The sequence below is a fragment of the Pomacea canaliculata genome, linkage group LG8 (genome assembly GCF_003073045.1).
Source record: "Pomacea canaliculata isolate SZHN2017 linkage group LG8, ASM307304v1, whole genome shotgun sequence".
Taxonomy (NCBI): Eukaryota; Metazoa; Mollusca; class Gastropoda; order Architaenioglossa; family Ampullariidae; genus Pomacea; species Pomacea canaliculata.
Genome location: NC_037597.1, coordinates 7,235,915 through 7,253,533, shown reverse-complemented (window position 1 = coordinate 7,253,533; position 17,619 = coordinate 7,235,915). Strand labels below are relative to the sequence as shown.

At 41.6% G+C, this 17,619-nt stretch overlaps 1 protein-coding gene and 1 long non-coding RNA gene across 8 annotated transcripts in view; one reads left to right on the top strand and one right to left on the bottom strand.

Annotated features, from left to right (window-relative positions):
* LOC112570605 (DNA repair protein RAD51 homolog 2-like) overlaps nucleotides 1-17,619 on the top strand; it is a 45,063-nt gene that overhangs the window by 18,676 nt on the left and 8,768 nt on the right. For 3 of the 7 annotated variants that reach the window (XR_003100659.1, XM_025249135.1, XM_025249134.1), the window contains exons 7-10: nucleotides 7,139-7,226; nucleotides 7,623-7,762; nucleotides 8,020-8,098; nucleotides 16,513-16,611. Coding sequence is in view for 6 of the 7 variants with exons in the window: in XM_025249135.1 (XP_025104920.1) it covers nucleotides 7,139-7,226; nucleotides 7,623-7,762; nucleotides 8,020-8,098; nucleotides 16,513-16,604 (399 nt within the window). In the remaining variant the exon portion in view is untranslated. Of the gene's footprint in view, nucleotides 1-7,138; nucleotides 7,227-7,622; nucleotides 7,763-8,019; nucleotides 8,099-16,512; nucleotides 16,822-17,192; nucleotides 17,402-17,619 lie in introns of those variants that run through there. The other 4 variants (XM_025249137.1, XM_025249132.1, XM_025249136.1 and 1 more) reach the window with 3 other exon arrangements.
* On the bottom strand, nucleotides 91-1,964 carry LOC112570607. The gene is made up of 3 exons (XR_003100660.1): nucleotides 1,883-1,964; nucleotides 1,251-1,447; nucleotides 91-922 (listed from the first exon to the last, which is right to left on the bottom strand). It is a non-coding gene; the product is annotated as an uncharacterized LOC112570607 (long non-coding RNA).

Below are 17,619 nucleotides of genomic sequence, written 5' to 3'. Positions count from 1 at the left end.
ATTTTCATTGTATTTTCTGCCTGTTCCTTAACCGAGAATGTCTAATGCTGATATACTTTACTCTTCTTCAGAATTTTGCTTCAAAGTGAGTGGAAGCCTCAAACATTTATTCCAAAGAGTTGCACATGTAAAATATTGTTCAAGAAGAATATAAGATTTTAATAGCCAAGTGACAGCATTAAGAACATGTCTTAGTGATGACCGCTACTCTTGACAAACACTTGCAGAGGCCACCACATGCACTACTGTCTGCAAGCCTATGTCGAAATTTTCCCTTGTAATAATTTCATAAAGGAAACCTCATACATTTTTTGAAATGTCCTGTCCAAGAAGAACTGCATCTTTCATTTATTAAAGTTAAAAAGCATTTGCTACTTTCTAAAGAGATCTGTATGAGTGAACAGCTACTAAGTTTCATAAGAATGAAAATTTAACTATTTCTACAGTCACATAGTTCTGATATTGTGAACTCTACAGAAAGTATAAAATTATGATATATTCACAAGAAAAATCTACTTATAAACTGGATACTAGCAGCTTGACCTGTTGTAACACATGTTGGGCCTACATCTAAACTGTTGACTATGTCTATTGTTGATGTTCTAACTTCGTTATCAAAATAGTTCTGAAATGTATAAAATTATGGTTTAACATATTTACAAGAAAAGTCTATAAACAGATTGGTTCCTGACAGCTTGGCCTGCTGCAACATGGGCTCTTTCTGTGGGAGCATCATGTTCTGAAACAGTGTCATTGATTTTATTGTAGTGATTTTTCATTATGTAAATCATTGTTATGTCCAACATCATTATTGTCGCCATCATTGTCTGGCTCTCCCCGATTGAGAACACAGTCACTTCACATGCCTGATCTGGTTCCATCTTCAAACCCTAGAGACAATCCCATCTCTTTTTAGCTATGCCTGAAATACAAACATCATCACCATCTGTAGAAATTTATACTGACTGCTCGAATGTACTGCTATGCCACAATGCAATAACTACATTCACTGTGATTTAAATGAACTACTAGCTGAACATATTATTGGCATTGTCATTTACAAATAGTATACACAGTACATGTAAACAGGTTTCAATCAAACCAGTATTATTTCCATATAAAACTATTCAATGTATACACATGCTGGGAAAAATATTTAAATGTGTTCAAGTCTGACTTTACTATACATAGATACAGTTAATGTGACCAACATGAACATTTGGTGAAAACTTTGATGCAAACTCACATACCAGTTGCATGTACAGCTATGTGCTGTGTTGTATTTCCTTTCCTGCAAGGGTGCAGGATGCTGAAATGGTGTCAACAATCACTCTCCTATCATGCAGCTACTGTCACCTAGCATGACCCGGTCCAATAGTCTACAGTTGCTTCCAAAGGCTGCAGACACCCTGGATGCCACTTTGCAAGCACGTTGATAAACATTAACCTGTTCAAATATATATAAATAGCAATATTAAGCTTCGGGTATATGGATTATCGATGCATCAGCCGATGACATTTTGAAATTGTTTGACATGAGCCACACTAAATATAAAACAAAACATGTTTATTAATTGTGATGATAAGAAAGTTTTGGTTAATGGTATGAGAGTGTTTTTTTAATTCCTAATATCTTGGGATTGTGTAGTAGCAGTCTATTTTCTGCTTTTACAAAAATGTTTAACAGATATTAAAGTGATTAGATGTTATCTGCAAAATTTTCGAAGAGAGAACATTTTAGTCTATGGGGAAAATATTAAATGCTTGTATTTATCCTGATTTGGCATTGGAGAAGAGTCTATACTGCAACAATTTATGGTACTTCGAAAGGTTTAGTCATATGTGAATAAAAAAGGCAACTATATTGATTACAAAGTATTACCTGAACATTCAGTGAATGAAAATATTTTCCATTCACGTACTGGTGCTCATTATTTTCGCCGCCTGAATGTGGATATGCGTCCGTCGATGTATCCAACAACACTCGGAAAAACCACCGCTGGCACAGAACTTTCCCTTCTCTCTGCCTCTCGCTAGTCGGGAAAGACGATCCATCGTCGAGCATGTCGTAGTAGCGTTTGGTCACTCTCCTCACGATGTGACATTTCTCTTCGGAAACTCCGACCAAATCGCCGCACACACACATTCACACACACGTAAAAATGATCCCGTTGCGAAGTGCAAAGCATACTCGTCTGCTTGAGGGAACATTGTTCCCTCGATTCGACATTTCCAATTCATCTTCTACCTCATAGGCAATAGACATTTTATCAACTCCACGAAATTCAAATTTCGTGTACACTTCTACATCATTGTAAAGATATAATTGTCCCTAAATATTCTGTTTCGACAAGATTTCGCCTGTTTAGCGAGAGCACAGCTACTACAGTCGCCATTTTTCTGTGCTAATAGCCGCGTAAAGGCGGGTCCCCCCTGACCATAACTTACCACGCGATAAGGCCGACTTATTCGCTAATAATTTCGACGTGGGAGCCACTTTTTGCGCTTAAGGGCTGATAAGCTAGTTATTCGCTGGTAAGTGGGATAAAGGCGCAACATGAAATCCAGCCCAGCACAGCAGGTCTTCTGTATTAGCAGAGCTTACAGATTCCTGCGTGAAGCCCGCTCGTAATTCAAAAAGCTCTATAAGGTGCTTGCTGAAGACAGATTACCACTGTGCGGGGTGCTTTTTGTTATTATAATTAGAGTGGAGTGAGATGTGGTAGAAAGTTCTTTTACATGGAAATATTCGTGTATTGGTATCATTTTCACGAAAGGGCTGAAGGCAATGCCTTGGTACAGAAGGTTATTAGAGACTCTAATGTTTGAAATATTAAACATAATATCTATATGTGTGTCTAAGAGAGAGACAGCTATTACTTGGATTGATTAAAGCTTATACATGTATCGTTAATTATAGTAATGAATCTAATGATGAGAACGATGTCGTTTTAAGATGTACCAGAGACCTGTTGACAACATGATCTGTTCTGTATTGTTATCTTGATGGTAGCTACTTCTTTGCTTTTATGACAACGCCAAGCTTTTTTTACTTTGTATCATCGAATATGTCCGCTTTTTTCTAAATACGAGCTCTTTTATTCTCTTGGAGTTCCTTCTAGAGGTGGGTGTAATCTGTCTTATAGCATTTCAAACTGAAGGGATGTTCTCAGGAGATGTAAGCGGAGAAGCTGTATGTAGTGGATGACGACTGCCATGTAGCCTGGCATTCACTCGCTCGCTGCACTTATGTCCATCTTGCAGAGCTGATGTGCAACAATTACAAGAATCCGCCAGCACACTTTGAATAGCAAAGGTAACATCATTACTCATAAAAAAGAATACGAATTATCTAATATGGCATGGAGGTAAATGGTTATCCGCTGTCACCTCAATACTATCATTCAACAACCGCTCGCGGTTTGAATAAAGGGATGAAAAGTGATTGTCTGCTGGGAATCCAGACACTGCGCCTGGCTAGCGCTCGTAGAAGAAATTCACACAGGTCTGGTACAGATACGAGGAAGATGCTTTGTCAGGGTAAATGTTTGAGGGCAAAAAGCACGAGGATCTGTAAAGGGACTGTTTATCGGCTAATTGTGCCAGAGTTTATTTTTCCCACACAAGCCAGTTCGTGCAATTCAACTTTAATGCTAAACGCTAGCGTTAGTTTTCAGCTGAAAACAGAATAATAGCAAACGAAAGAAAGGAGGGAAAGAAGTGGGAGAGAACTAAAAAAAAACAAAAACAAAAACAAAAATAACTGAATATGATATTTTTCGGGGTATGTTAATACATATTTTACTGGGGAGAGTGTGTGGGAGCGTATAACAAAAGGTTTAGCGGAATAGTGTTGTTGGCGTCTGATGCGACGTTTTTCATGATAAAAAATTGTATTCCTACCAGTCGAACATTACTTGAATCACCTGTAAAAAGTGTATGTGTGTGTGTGTGCGGGGGCAGGAAGGTTAAGGGAAAGGAGATTATTCACCAGCCCACCGTTAGACATACAAGTCAGTGTATTTGTTTTTAATTCATTCGCAGGTGTTCTGCAACTATGTTTAGAGTTATTAAGTAAACCTAACTGTGTAGGCGAAAGTTAAAAAAAAAATCTCGTCCAAACATCGTTGAAGTTAACAAGTTCTTTGTGCAGTTCCTACAAGCATCAGGATCGTTCACTTTGCTTTGTTTTCCTTCGGATTCTTGTTCGCATGGGTTGATCGTACCCGATCATAGTGGTCATAGTAATTGTGCAGATCCGTTGTTGGTGGTGGCAGTATTGTCACATAGTACAGATGAATCTGCATTCAAATATGTCGACGCATGGCTGACTACATGGGCAGTCACAAGCTCGATTGCCATCACATGGTGGGATGGGGTGTTGGTCACTTCCACTGTCGTTGTGCATGGGCACGTGGCTGAAATAAAATCTTATCTTCCGTTGTTTGCTCGCCAGTCTGATGCTTGCATGAGCACTTCACTTGATTTCTGGCAGGTCTCGACATTATACCACGATCTCTGGGGTCCTGGTGGAATCGGTCACACCCTGTCTGTGCAAGACACGCTATTGACGTAAGCTAATGTTTGTAGCAGGATCCTACAGCTGGAGGGCAAAGGTCACCGAGAAAACTTCCCCAGCCACTCCGATGAAGAGATCAACGTGCCGTACCGTTATTTGCCTGGCGGCCAGTCTGTACTTCTTTAAAATAAAAGCGATCCGCCATGTTTACCCTTCTCTCCGTTTTTTTGTAATTTATCTGCTGATGAAGGCGTATGACAGCAGCCCATCGATGCACCCTTCCTAGCGGCACTCCAGCATGGCTGTTGTTTTAGAAGTGGAAAGATGCAGCACGCGGCTACGTGATAGAGCATTCTGTTCTTGTCACGGCGCATAATACATTTTCGTTTAGGCTTTCCGTTGCCGGGCATGCGCGCTTCGATGATCCCCCGGACGTGATGGAGGGGAGGGAAGGCGCCATTGTGCGCCTACGAGAGTTGCATTACTTACTGCATTAAGATAACGCCAGCTCGGCGCTTATCTCCTCCTTCTGTCTCGAGGCTTGCAGGGTGTCACCAGTCTAGAATAATTCCATAATGAAACGGCGGTAAAACTGCCGACAGGGCAAGGTTTTTTTGAGATGAGAACATAATAAGATTGTCAGTGGCTGAACAAAAATTTACTTTTTTGACACACTTAATAAAACCCAGCTGTGTAGAATTCGCTGCGGGATCGCATTAACGAACTTTCTACTCAATCCCAAGTCTATAACTGGAAAATTGTTGCAGCTTCTTATGTTACTATAAAGTATATCACGGCTGTTATGATATAGTAAATGTAACTGTATAGTAAATATTTGCACGGTTTATAGCCCCACGAAGAGCTTCAGCAATTAAACAGTTACAGATAAGATGAAGAAACAGATAAGTAGAAACAGTTTTAAGTAGATTTTTTTGTGCTTTTTAAACATTCATTCTCCAGTGTGAGCAAAATCTTTATATGTCATCTTTGGTGTGAGTGAGCTGGTGACGGAGTAAATACAAATATTTGCGTGTGTGTACACTGGTGTTGGAAAAATGCTGATAATTATAAAGATTTAATTAGTTAACGTCAAAGCTACAGCCATGCATAAATGTTTAAAAACTGTCGTTCTTCAACCAGCAGCTGACATTATGCCAAAACAGATGTAGAAGAGAGAGTAAGATGATAGCCAGGCAGTTCAGTCCTTCTCATTTGCTCAGCCCTCCAAGAGGGAAGAGGAAGAGTGACAGAAAGAGAGACAAAATGATTCCATTTCCATTACAGAAACTTCTAGGCTTTAAGAGTGACGCAGAATCCTCCCATTACATACACTAACGTTACTTGTTCTCTGAGAATCTGAAGGGAGGAAAAAAAACTGGCTTATTTTTTAAGCTCCAGATGTTGACAGCAGGCGTAACCAGATATTTACATCACACTGTTATCTCAAGCGTTCATATCGGCAGCTTGAAAGATAATTCTTGCCGTTTGTGTTTACCGCATTTTAGGTCTAATGATGTTTATCTACCGGCCCAGTCTGTGATTTATTAAATCCTCAAAACCTGACATTTGAAAGTGGCATTTAACTGCGTCTTGGGTGTGATTAAATAGGATCGGAAGATATTTTTTCGAGGCGGATGTGTAAATACTGAAATACGCATACGTTGATAGCATCGCTCAACCCAGGTCACGGCACTCGGTTTCTTCTGTCTTTACATTTCGCGGCCTCGCAGATCAGTGAGAAAAAACTTTGTCACTTTGTTTCGGATTTTAGAAAAGGGAGATGCCCTCAAGAAATGCGTCTTTTTTCAATAGAGCTGAACCACGCGATTGTGCCGAAGAACAAACACATCTGGGTCACATTCTGCCTCCACACTCCATCAGAGCAGGATTGAATTACAGGTGTGCAGCTGGAAGTCTCACTAATAAAACGGTGAATGTGGACTTTGTCTGTTTGTTGTTTTAATTCCTCATCTTGGACCCAAAGGTTCACTTACTGCAGTGGGTAAATTTGCACGTGCAGCTGTTTGGTTTGCGTTTCGCGATGTCTTCCGTCAACGGATGTGGTGTTGCCTTTCACTTTCCTCTTTAAGACGCATGGTCTGGCTGCGTGGGAGAAGTGGATTTTTATTCCCTTTGCATGTGCGCATCGCTTGCAGTTTTTCCTGAAACAAACGTAAAGCGTTTAACTTAATTATGCATCTTAAAATAGTTCAGTATAGAGATTCTTTTGTGTTTCATGAAAGTGTATACAGAGATTAAACACCATCGTTAAATCCACAAGTTGGATTTGTAGAAATGGTCTTCAGTCTTGTTGGAAAATCAACTTGATATGTGGTATTCTTACTTATTAATATTCAAAACAAATTCAGGAGACAATAAATAAAATGAATTTCCTGTTCAACAAGTTCAATCAGCTTTCATCCAGGCGCTACTTAAGATTCTTTATCTGAGTTATTCTGATTATTGAGCAGTACGTTCTGCCTTGCCTCTACCTTCTACCTCGCCATTCAGTTGTCTTCATAAGCACCTCGTCTCGAAGGCTTCAGTATTAAATACAGGATCAATAGCGAAGTCTCAAAGCAGATTTGCCTTAATTGCTTTTTATTTTCTCGTCTGCAGGTAGTCGTGACGAACCAGATCACAACCCGTTTCGGAATTACGCATGCTCAATCTTCAGACAGCAGCAGTTACGATAAATTGGAGTCAGGTACCCAAAAGCTCTTTAAAAAAAGCTTATAGAAATGTAGACATAAGATGTTGTGAGTCATTCCGGCTGCATGCTGTGCCTCAACAGAAGGTGCCTAAGAGATCTTCTATTACAGTATAAAATCAATGTAAAAATAAGTTCTCAAACGTGCTCTTTTTATGAGAGGTATTAATGGAAATGTCTGGAGCTTCAGCAAAACGGCGATGCACTTATCGCGAAAGAGGCAGCAGGTGTCAGTTCCTCGTAGGAAAACAAGATTATGCAATTTGTGATGGCAGCAATAACCTTTCTCTAAACCCCCTGCTTCCTGGTTAATGTACGCGTTGTGCGCATTGACAGTTGTCACGGATGTCACATAGCACAAGCAGATGGTGAAGTGATGACATTTGCTCACAGGCGACGGTAAGAAGACGCTAGGCAGCTCTGTGGAGATGGACGGGGAGGATACCTACATGACTGCAGCGCTAGGGAATACCTGGAGTCACTGCGTCAACACCCGACTTATCTTGCAGTTCCTACCCGAGCGGAGAAGACAGGTCTCACTTTGTTATTGAAATATGGCTAAAAATGTAGATGATAGGAATAACTTGTTATTTTTAGCTCCTAACCCGAGTACGAAACGATATTTTCAGCCAATAAGTTTGTGTTTGGTACTAGTCTTTGACTTTCACCATAGACAAAAAACATTACTCTTGCAAAATTTGGACAAGTGATGTGAATTTGTATCGAGAAAAATACCACCACCACCACTACCACTCTGCTGCATTTATAAAATACTCTAATTTTGTTTCAGATGTTAGTCGCGAAATCGCCTGTTGCACCTTTCACCTGTTTTGACATCATCATCAAAGATGAAGGTGTTCTTCAAGACGGTAAGCATCTATCTCCTTCCAGAATAGGGTATGAACTGTGATGTGCTCTGTTGGCTTCTTCATACATCTTTTGAAGAACATCCCTTACAAACTCTATTTGACATTAACTTATGATGCATCTTTTCTCGCCTTCATTTTGGTTACTTAATTTTTTCTGCTTTTGTGCGTAAATAGCTTAACGAATGACACCATAAAAATTAAAAAAAATGGAAGCTTTGGCGACCCTGCTTAAAACGACATTTTCACAAAGAAATGAATTTTTTTTCGGAGGGATAGGACAAGGAAAATAGTTACAAGCACCTAAAAGGTTTCTGTGATTTAATCATAGAGCAAACGTTGTACATACTTGATACAGTACTTTATATTTTTTTTCTCACATGGAGACGTCGCAGACATACCACTTCTTTTTTTGTGCTGTTGCAATACACTTGACCACACCGAGGGAAAACAGAACAAATAGCATCATGCAAGAGTGGAGGCTCGCGCTGTGTCACAACAAGCTGAACGCCAAACCAAAACCGCACGCATGAAGCAAGTTCAGCATAAGGAAATGTAATTAAAATGTCAGCATCAGTGCAAAAGACCCCTCCCAAGGGAAACAACTTAGGGCAATAACCCCCTAATGCCGGCGCGCCATCTGGGTTTTGTCGTGAATAACATACAATTAGCGAAGACTGTTTTTGTATGGCTTCATCCTTCTCGCCTGTCTGCGCCGTCAAACTAAACAATACTTCCTTTTCGCGGCTTGCTGTCGAGGAGCCCCTGTGAACAATGCCTGCAGTGACAGCGAGCACAGGGCATCGTGACCTCCGGAGTCAGTCGAGGAATTGGTTTAGAACTGCTTTTGGCTTTACTGGCGTATAGGTCGTTGATCTTCTTGAGTACATAGTGCACACGCCTTCTCATCTTCCGCGTGTGTTTTTTTAAATGTCTGCATCTTTAGTTTGGGCGTAAGCATCCGTCCTTTGATCTCGTACATCAGTGGGTTGCGTGGCAGGAAGATGAACAAGTAGGAACTGCCAAGACTGCATTTATCCCTAGATTAACTTCCCTTAGGCTTTCTTCACAGCTTTCTATAGCTTTTAATTTTTTTATAAACTGCTTATCCTGTTTTTATTATTTCTTGTTTCTTTATCACCATAATACTCAGCAGGATATTCAGATTTGTGTCATTTTTAATAGCAATCTCGATTTATTAGTTGCTTTAACTAAAGAGAACATTAATAAAGTACTAAAGGAAAATCAGCATGGTGCCCTCAGGAGAAACGTCGAAATCCTTCTCGCTCTGGTGGGACGTGGTTTTCCTTATTATTTTTTCTTTCTTCATTTTCATTTTCCGAGTTCGTCCTTATTGCATTAGCCACCACCACCGCCCGTCTGCGGCATTAGCTAGCTCTGATGTCGAGTTCCATGTTGTTGCACGCCTTGACCAGGTCGGAAAGGGAGCTTACTCATGTGACATCTATCCTTCCCAACCCTACTGCCTTCCCATAGCATGAGAACTTAAGTCCTTCGACGCACAGACGCAGCGGCCGGATGGATGCCATCAACAACTGTGGTCTCCACTTCCCCTTCACCTCTAGAAGGCGTGCCTCGGACCCGCCTTTATTTATTGGTTGCTCTTGTTACGTCACCTCTGTGGTGCTTACAGTCTTGTGAAATCAGCTGAGCTGCGCCCGCAACACCACTTGTGTTTAGCAACAGATCGCTTTTTACAACAGACCCTTCATTGTTCAAGCAGTAGATTACATGGAATTCTTGTGTCAGTGAAACCGAGTTTAAAATAGAAACAGGTAATTTTCTAATCTAAATAGGGAATTCGTTTGTTTTGGTGTTTGTATTTGGAAGTCAGTCAGTCAAAGCAAATAATATTGTATGTTTAACGCATGCTGAAAACGAGTAGTCTGTGGGATGGGGTTGGAGGAGGAACAGCGAGAAATCGGCACCCTACTCATATTTTCATGTATGCCTCCAATGATTGCCTCAAACTATGTATCTTTTACAACCATAAATTTCACCAAAGAAAGTTAATGTTGATCTGATGAAAGTAAACTCATGTTATGTCGCAATACATGTATCATCAGTTAAGACAGAAAGGTCACCAAATCTTTCGCACACGCAATCACGCCTACTCATTTGTCTATCCTATGCACTGATCTGGCACTTTCATAAACCACTCACATGATTTACTGTTAGTTGCTGGAGATAAGCTGAAGGTGCTGACATTCTACTTTGCTGCAATAAGTACATCAGTGTTTGTATTAAAGTTGATTTATTGAAGAATTTTTGGGATGCTATACTACTCATACAAAACCGTAAACAAATGTTGTGTGCCAGGCATTTTTTCGCACAAAGACTCAAAGTTGGACACCCTGCAGCACCACTACCTCCCGCCGCCCCCCCCCCCCTAAAAAAAAAAAAAAAAAAAAAACTGGCACATACACCGATTTCGGCTATCATTGCATCTTGGACATTACGGGTTTTTTTCTTTTTTTCTTTTACTATTCGTAGTTTCCTATCTCAAAAGTGGAGAATGGTTTCCTTTTTGGGGACGGCTGCTGTTTAGAACTGGGAGCTTTCTGGCTCACACGTGCATGTTGGTGAACAGAGCAGTTTTGTGTGTATCTTGTTTGGCGCGAGATTAAGTGTGCACATCTGTGCACATACAAATATGGCGGGGCCCATTTTAAGCTTATCTGGAAAAGAAATATTTCTTTGGAAGCCTTCAACTTTGTTATTTTATTCTTAGTCTTGATTGTGCAACCGATTGGGCTTGCCCTGATTTAACCGCGACACTATAGTATAGAGTGCAGTAGCTATGACATCCAACATCAGATGCTTGGTACCGGACTGGACAGCTTTCAAGAGACTTAAAGAAGAAAAAAAATTCCTAAAATTATTGACTAAGAAGGCAGCATGTGGATTGTATTGGTTTGATCACTAGAAAATTCTTTAAATTTTTGTCCTTCGGTTGGTTCTTTCTCTCAGTTCTCCTCTCCCGTTAATTTTTTGTTTTTTTGGTTTTTTGTTTTTGTTTTGAGTTGCTAAGACGTTATATGTTCCTGTGACGGTATGTTTCAAAGAACACTACAACTAGTAACACTGAATGCTCTTCATTGATGCGAACTAAATAACAAAGACAGACATCTATTCACAGGCAGACTGTAACACGATAGGTTCAAAGCATCTCTATACCAAGCTCTGCAATGGTGGCTTGACAGGCAGGCCATGTGGCACAACACTGATTTCGAAAAGAATGTCATATTCAGAACTGACATCGAGAGGCGTGAGACGCTAACAAAGCTGTCTCCCTCCATAAGTCAGCCTGATAACGAGAATGCGAGATTGAGAGTTTACAAGACTACGACAGTAGTCACGTGGCCTATTGCTGAGTCTCTCTGTTGCTGAACCCTATGCCAAGAAAAAAGAAAATTCTCTTGCCACCCATTACTCTCAAACGGACGGTGTGGCCTCTTCAACACAATACGAACGACTGATATGCTCCTTGTAACAGACGCATTCATCAGTTCACAGACACATTCTTCGGAATCCCCAAATGTAACAGACAGCCGAGATCAGAAAAATTAGGAAATGCTGGACTCGGCATAGAGTGAATGCCAGTTTGTAACTGAGACATTCGCGGGAGTAAATTTAAAGGTTAGATTTCTTCTTTATTGTCCTTTACGCACTATCTAGAAACAGCCTTCATTTTCAAGGGAATTTCTACAAGGGCCTTCGCAGACGGTCAGATTTTTGAAGCTACCACATCCGTAAAACTTTGTTTACGTTATTTTTTCTTATACAGATCTCTCTCTCTCTCACACACAACTACAACAACAACAACGACGACGTTTAGACTCAAATGTGTCTTTACACAAAACTCTTGCAACATTTAGAAATCACCGCACCTGAAGTATGAATGGTGAAGTAGCACTATTGAAGTACGGTACTAGAATACTGCTGTCAAGTCAGTAGTGAGGGAAAACTAAATGCAAGAGTCGATAACTGGCTGCATGACGGCGTGACAGAATTACAGGAGTTTTCTGCCACCATTACCTGGGTTCATGTCAACTGTTTATGACGATGCTGGTTGTTAAACCAACCTTTATCATCGGCAGCGACTTGACCTGACCGTAAAGCCGACACGGTTGCCTTGTCAATCCTCGCAATATGTACAACGTGCAGAAAATCATGAGCATCATTTGGAAACCATCTCTCTCTCCCCTCACCATCGCACACACACACTAAAAAAGTTGTAGATTGTGCATTAAAAAACGGAGGAGAAACAGTTTTGAGGGAAGTCGTCTCGAGTGTCAGGCTTGTGTACGCTGTTGCCTCCCCTTTCGTAGCGAGTGAACAAAGGGCGCATTATTGGGAGAAGGGCACAGAAAATGGGAGCAGAGTGCGAGAGGTAAACTCTAACCGCAGGAAAAGAATCTACTGTGACGGAGTATATCACAATGACAGAACGGGTTCGACCGAGTTCACCAGTATCTGTGACTGCATCAGCATTGTGTCTATTGTGTCTTCTGGGAGAGTTACAGATCACACAGCCAACAGTTTCCTTTTTTTTTTTTTCTTATATCGGCTTCAGCCTCAACTGGCATGTCGGTTTTAATGTGTTGTTTTTCTTGCCTTTTTCTCTTTTTTTTTTCTAGTCATGTAAGCAAGCAAGGTTTCTAACCATTGTCTTGCCTCTTGAGTATTTCTTTAACTTTGAATCACTTTCCAACTTTCTTCCTTCGTCTCTTTTTATCTCTCTCTATCCATCATACACCACCTTACCAAATACCAATAGGGAAGTGTGTATGTCAGTATGTGTGTACGTACGCGCGTGTGAAGGAGACAAAGGAAGAGCTGACTAATACGCTAAGCACAGACATAAGCTGTGTTTAGCCTCTCTTATCTCTTAGTTATCTCAACGCGCACCTCAGCCTCTAGAACAGGACCGCTGATTGCGCATCACCTGAGCAAACAACACTTGTGTTTATTTCTGCCTGATTCGTGGCCAGAAGGCCAAGTCGAATAACTGACCAGCGGTCAGAAAACATCGGCATCCGTTGTTCCACTAAGCCTAGCCCTGACCTTCCTTAGGCATACAAGCAATATCCGATGGAACAGCTCATCGAAAACTTGACCTTTACTAACAGTCGTCTGGCTGTGCAGCTACTGCAGAAACATAGCCCAGAGAAAATGAGAAAACCTGTCCAAGCATTCCTTTTTCCGGTTGTGCACGTGGCGCGGGTTCTGCTAGTGTTCGGGTAGTGTGCAGACTAAGCGTTGAAGCTTCGCTGCTAGGCAGGCCTGCAGCAATATAGTCAAAAGAAAACAGGGAAACCTGCCTCAGCATCCCCCATGTTTCCGGCTTTACATGTGGCGCTGTTCTATTTGTGTTTTGTCGGGGTGCAGATTAAGACTTCATTCCTTCGCTTTCTAGAAGCATTTCTGTCACACTTCGCTGTATGGATTATAGCATTGAGCTGGTTACAGTAACACTAATATTAAGAAATAATACCGAATGTTCTTTAAAATAACGGCAACAGCGTAACAATGTCGCGAATCAGCAGTAGTCTGACCTTTAATCATTCCCGTCTGCGAACATTCAGGAAATGAAAATTGCATTCACTGCTGGACAGCAGGACCATTGCTCCAACCCCAGATTGGAAGCTGGCTTCCGGAAGAAGCCTCTAGTATTTGTCTTCGCGAACACCCGAAGAGACAGAACGTGTTTTGCACGTCGAACGCATCTCGCAGGAGATGGTTAAGCAGAATTGAAGATACTAATCAGGGTATAGTGTAGGTCAGTGAAGATACCTGATCCGGGTACACTTGCTGAAGATCTGACTTTCGAGTTGTAGCGCTCGCAGTTTGTTGTCCTCAAATGTAAACCAGCGCGTGCTGACGATGACAAGTGTTCTGTCCACCCAGGGAACGCATAACACCGTTTGTTTACCTGCACGTCTCTCTGTACAGAAGACCTGCCCTGGTCCGCCTGTTGTGACATTTATAAACTTTTTGTGGGGAAGATTGAATAGTTTTATTGTGTGCTTGAATTTCCCTTTTTCCTTTTATTGACATCATTTCTTTATATTTTCCAGGTTTTTTTAAAGACATTAGAAAATTTGCTGGATATTGACCTTTTTTTATTAGCAGTTAGACAAAGTAATATCTACCATCAGCATAAGCTCGTTTGACAACGGGTTACAGCGACCTTCACAGAAATGCAGCGTGCATAACGCAGAGCAGTCCTGCTGGGTTTTGATGATCTGCTGATGCAGATATTTTCACTGCCTACCCGCTAATGTACCGTATTGCGCACATTGCTTTCTGGGGGGATGCAAATAGGTTCTTCACTTTCGCCAGATTAAGTTGACTGCACATCATCAAACCTCCGTAACGACTTCTGCTCACGCTTTGACTAGAAACGTTATACATCTTTCACATCCTGCACAGCATCGTCACCCACTGACAGACTGCCTACAAGAATCAGCTGATCGGAAGGGGGACGCAAATCTACCATCTTGAAAGGCGTGGGAACACCACTAGCGACATTTGTAGGAAACACAATCTTTCCTTCATTTTTTTTTTTCTGCCGTGCGAGAAGGCGTGCTGCCTGATTCATTTTTCTTACTGCCCTCTTTTCGCCTTCCACACGCACAAACATTTGCCTTATTTTTCACAAGCTTTCACTCATGTGTTCCTCTGGCACAGAGCTCACGGAATCTGCATCTTTTATGTACTTTCTATGCTCTCCCAAAATATTTGGTCTTTCATCACTCTAGTTTTTTTTTTCTTAAACTACAAAGACATCCTTCTTGCTTATGGAAGATAATGATCTAGATGTATCTGCCCTTCTCTCATTGTTTTTCTGCGGTTGGTAACTGCGAGGCAGAAGCTACTTGTCAGTCATAAATGATTTATTATCGAAGTCCTGCTCGTCTCTGAACGGAGCAAGATGGCGAAGCACCAAGTCTGAACCAACGCCTTGTCATTGAAATATGGAAGCAAGCTGCGTTGCCAGAGAGGCGCTGATACAATCTTCATCCAAAGACCCGAGGATAAAAGGAATTTACGAAACAAAGATCACAAGTTTATCATTAAACTGTTACACGGAGACTTCCTGCCTTTCGTTTAGCTAGTTTTTGTCACGGCTAGTGTCTTGTTGATTTACATGTACAGCTGCTTGGGGTAGGAGAGTAGCGACCCCTCTCACCCACGTCCCCCTATCTCCCCTCCCTAGCTTGTTCTGTCGAGGTGTATATTTTGTTTTGAATAAAAGAAACCGCCAAGTCAGCCCGTAGTTTCGGATGTCAAGCGAACTCTGAAACCGCAGCTAAGAGCTGGAACTCTGGAAGCAGTTCGCCAGTCTCCCAATGAAGCGTCGATGATGACGATGATGAGTCACGATGGCTGACGAAAGCAGCAATAAATGGGGTGGTAAAAAAAGTGCCGAGGGTTCTGCTGAGACATGCGTGGAGCCTTTTTGACAAGAACAGGTCTTCGAGAATTTGTTACAAACGAAAAAAATAAAGACAAAAGACTGGAAGTACCCAAAGCACCTGTTGGTAAAAATTGCCGGCGGTCGCCTTTCGTTAAAAGCAGTGATCATTTCTTGCCGTCGGCAGCAGATTTACAGGGTTTTGTCAGTCGAGCCGTCATGGGCTTGGTAAAGTGATTACATCTGTTAATGAGTTTTCTTCTCTCTTCTTGACTACAACAGTGCAGCACTCTTTCTCTCTTTGTGAGTGGATGGGTGGATGGGTGCATGTGTTATCAGGGCTGGGTCGTTGAATGTCGTTGTTGGTCATTAAAATGTCTTGCTTAACCAAAATGCATTTATGTACATTTATGCAAGAGCAGGCCACTTCTCCGCCCGTTGTTGATTGTTTAGCACTGACGACCGTGTTCTGGTTAGTGACGATAAAAAAAAAATAATAATATCCAATTAACTTCCAAAACAGAAACAACACTTAACCTCAAGAAATACATCTTCTTACGTTGACTGTCATTTGCTGTCTGTCCTTTGTGTGTGTGTGTTTGCACGCGTGTGCACGCTTCTTATTATGGCAGGGATTTTGCATGTGCTTCTGTATGCACGCGTGTGTACGCGCGCGCATGTGTTTAAAAGCAATAAATGATGTCTTTTTAAATTATTGTTACGGTCAGATGTGGTGAACACTTATCTTCGGGCACACACACACAAAAAAGTGAGGCAAGCTGACTTGTAGATCAATCTTTAGTTGTCCATGCTGAGGTTTGGCGACAAAGAGAAGTAACCAGTCGGAAAGATTCCAGTCTGCAATCCCTGACAGCCCCCATTTGTTCATGCCACTCTCGTCACGAGCGCGTGTAACGGTGCTAATTGAAAGTATTGCAGACAAGCCAAGCACATCATGTATGTCTGTCTGTTTCAGTGCAAGGCCAAGGCCACTACGTGGGCACAGACCCCAGCAAGCAAGAAATCAAGTGTCGAAGAGGAATAGCTGTACAGACATCTCAGTGGTGATCGAGCTGTGAGTGCGTGTGTGTGTGTGAGCAAGTGAAAGGCAGGAATGAAATGACTATTGTGTGTTTTGCAAACAAACGCTGTTTACTTCTCTCGGTGGAGTTATAGGGCTGTAGAACACTTGCTGCAGAACAAACATTGGGGAGAGTAAACAGGTTTTGTCTCACTTCCTGCACTGTTTGATGTAAATAGGCACTGCAATAAAAGTTTTATGATTTACCTGCGTATGGAAGAAAACAGGAATCGGGCGTGGTGTTGCAGCACGGTTTTATTGCGGCCAGTGAATGGAGAGAACAGGATGCGAATCCTGTCTATGTGTCTATTTGTATGTTGCTATTGCTTTTTCTTGAATGTTGGGCGCGCGCGCACACACACACACACAGACATCATTCATTAGACACGCTCACACACGTTTGTGAGGAGAAATCCCTGCGATCTTCGCTTGAAACAGTTATTTTGAGAATAGCACTGACTGTTTGCTTGTGGTGATAGCCATCATAGACTGCGAGTTCGTAGAGGAGAGGAAAATAAACAGCGGAAGAACATAAATACGCACTCACGCCTTACAGTCCCCAGTCTGTTCAAAAGTGTTGCAAGGAAAAAGACTTTGCGGGACTATTAACAGAACCTGCCCATTCTCTTAAAGGCAGGGCCACTGGGAGACAGATAGTTGTGGACGACCCTCCATCTCATCATCCAACTCCAACTAATTGTAATTCACATTCCATCTTGCACATCTTGTTTCTCCACAAATATGTAGACATGTTTCCAAAAGTACAGAAAATTGACTGAATTTGCTTAAAATTTGACAAATATTCACAAACGAGATCAGGATCAACACACGCACACACTATAATCGCGCGTCCGCTTGTGTTGGTACGTGTGCTTGTAAGTACGCGCGTTTTATGTTTTGGCCTTAAAACGATTCCCCTCTCCCCCCACCTACCCAACCTCGCCTACATACGTGTGGTCTTTGCAGGTGACAAAATCCACGTCATCAATTACACAAAAGATA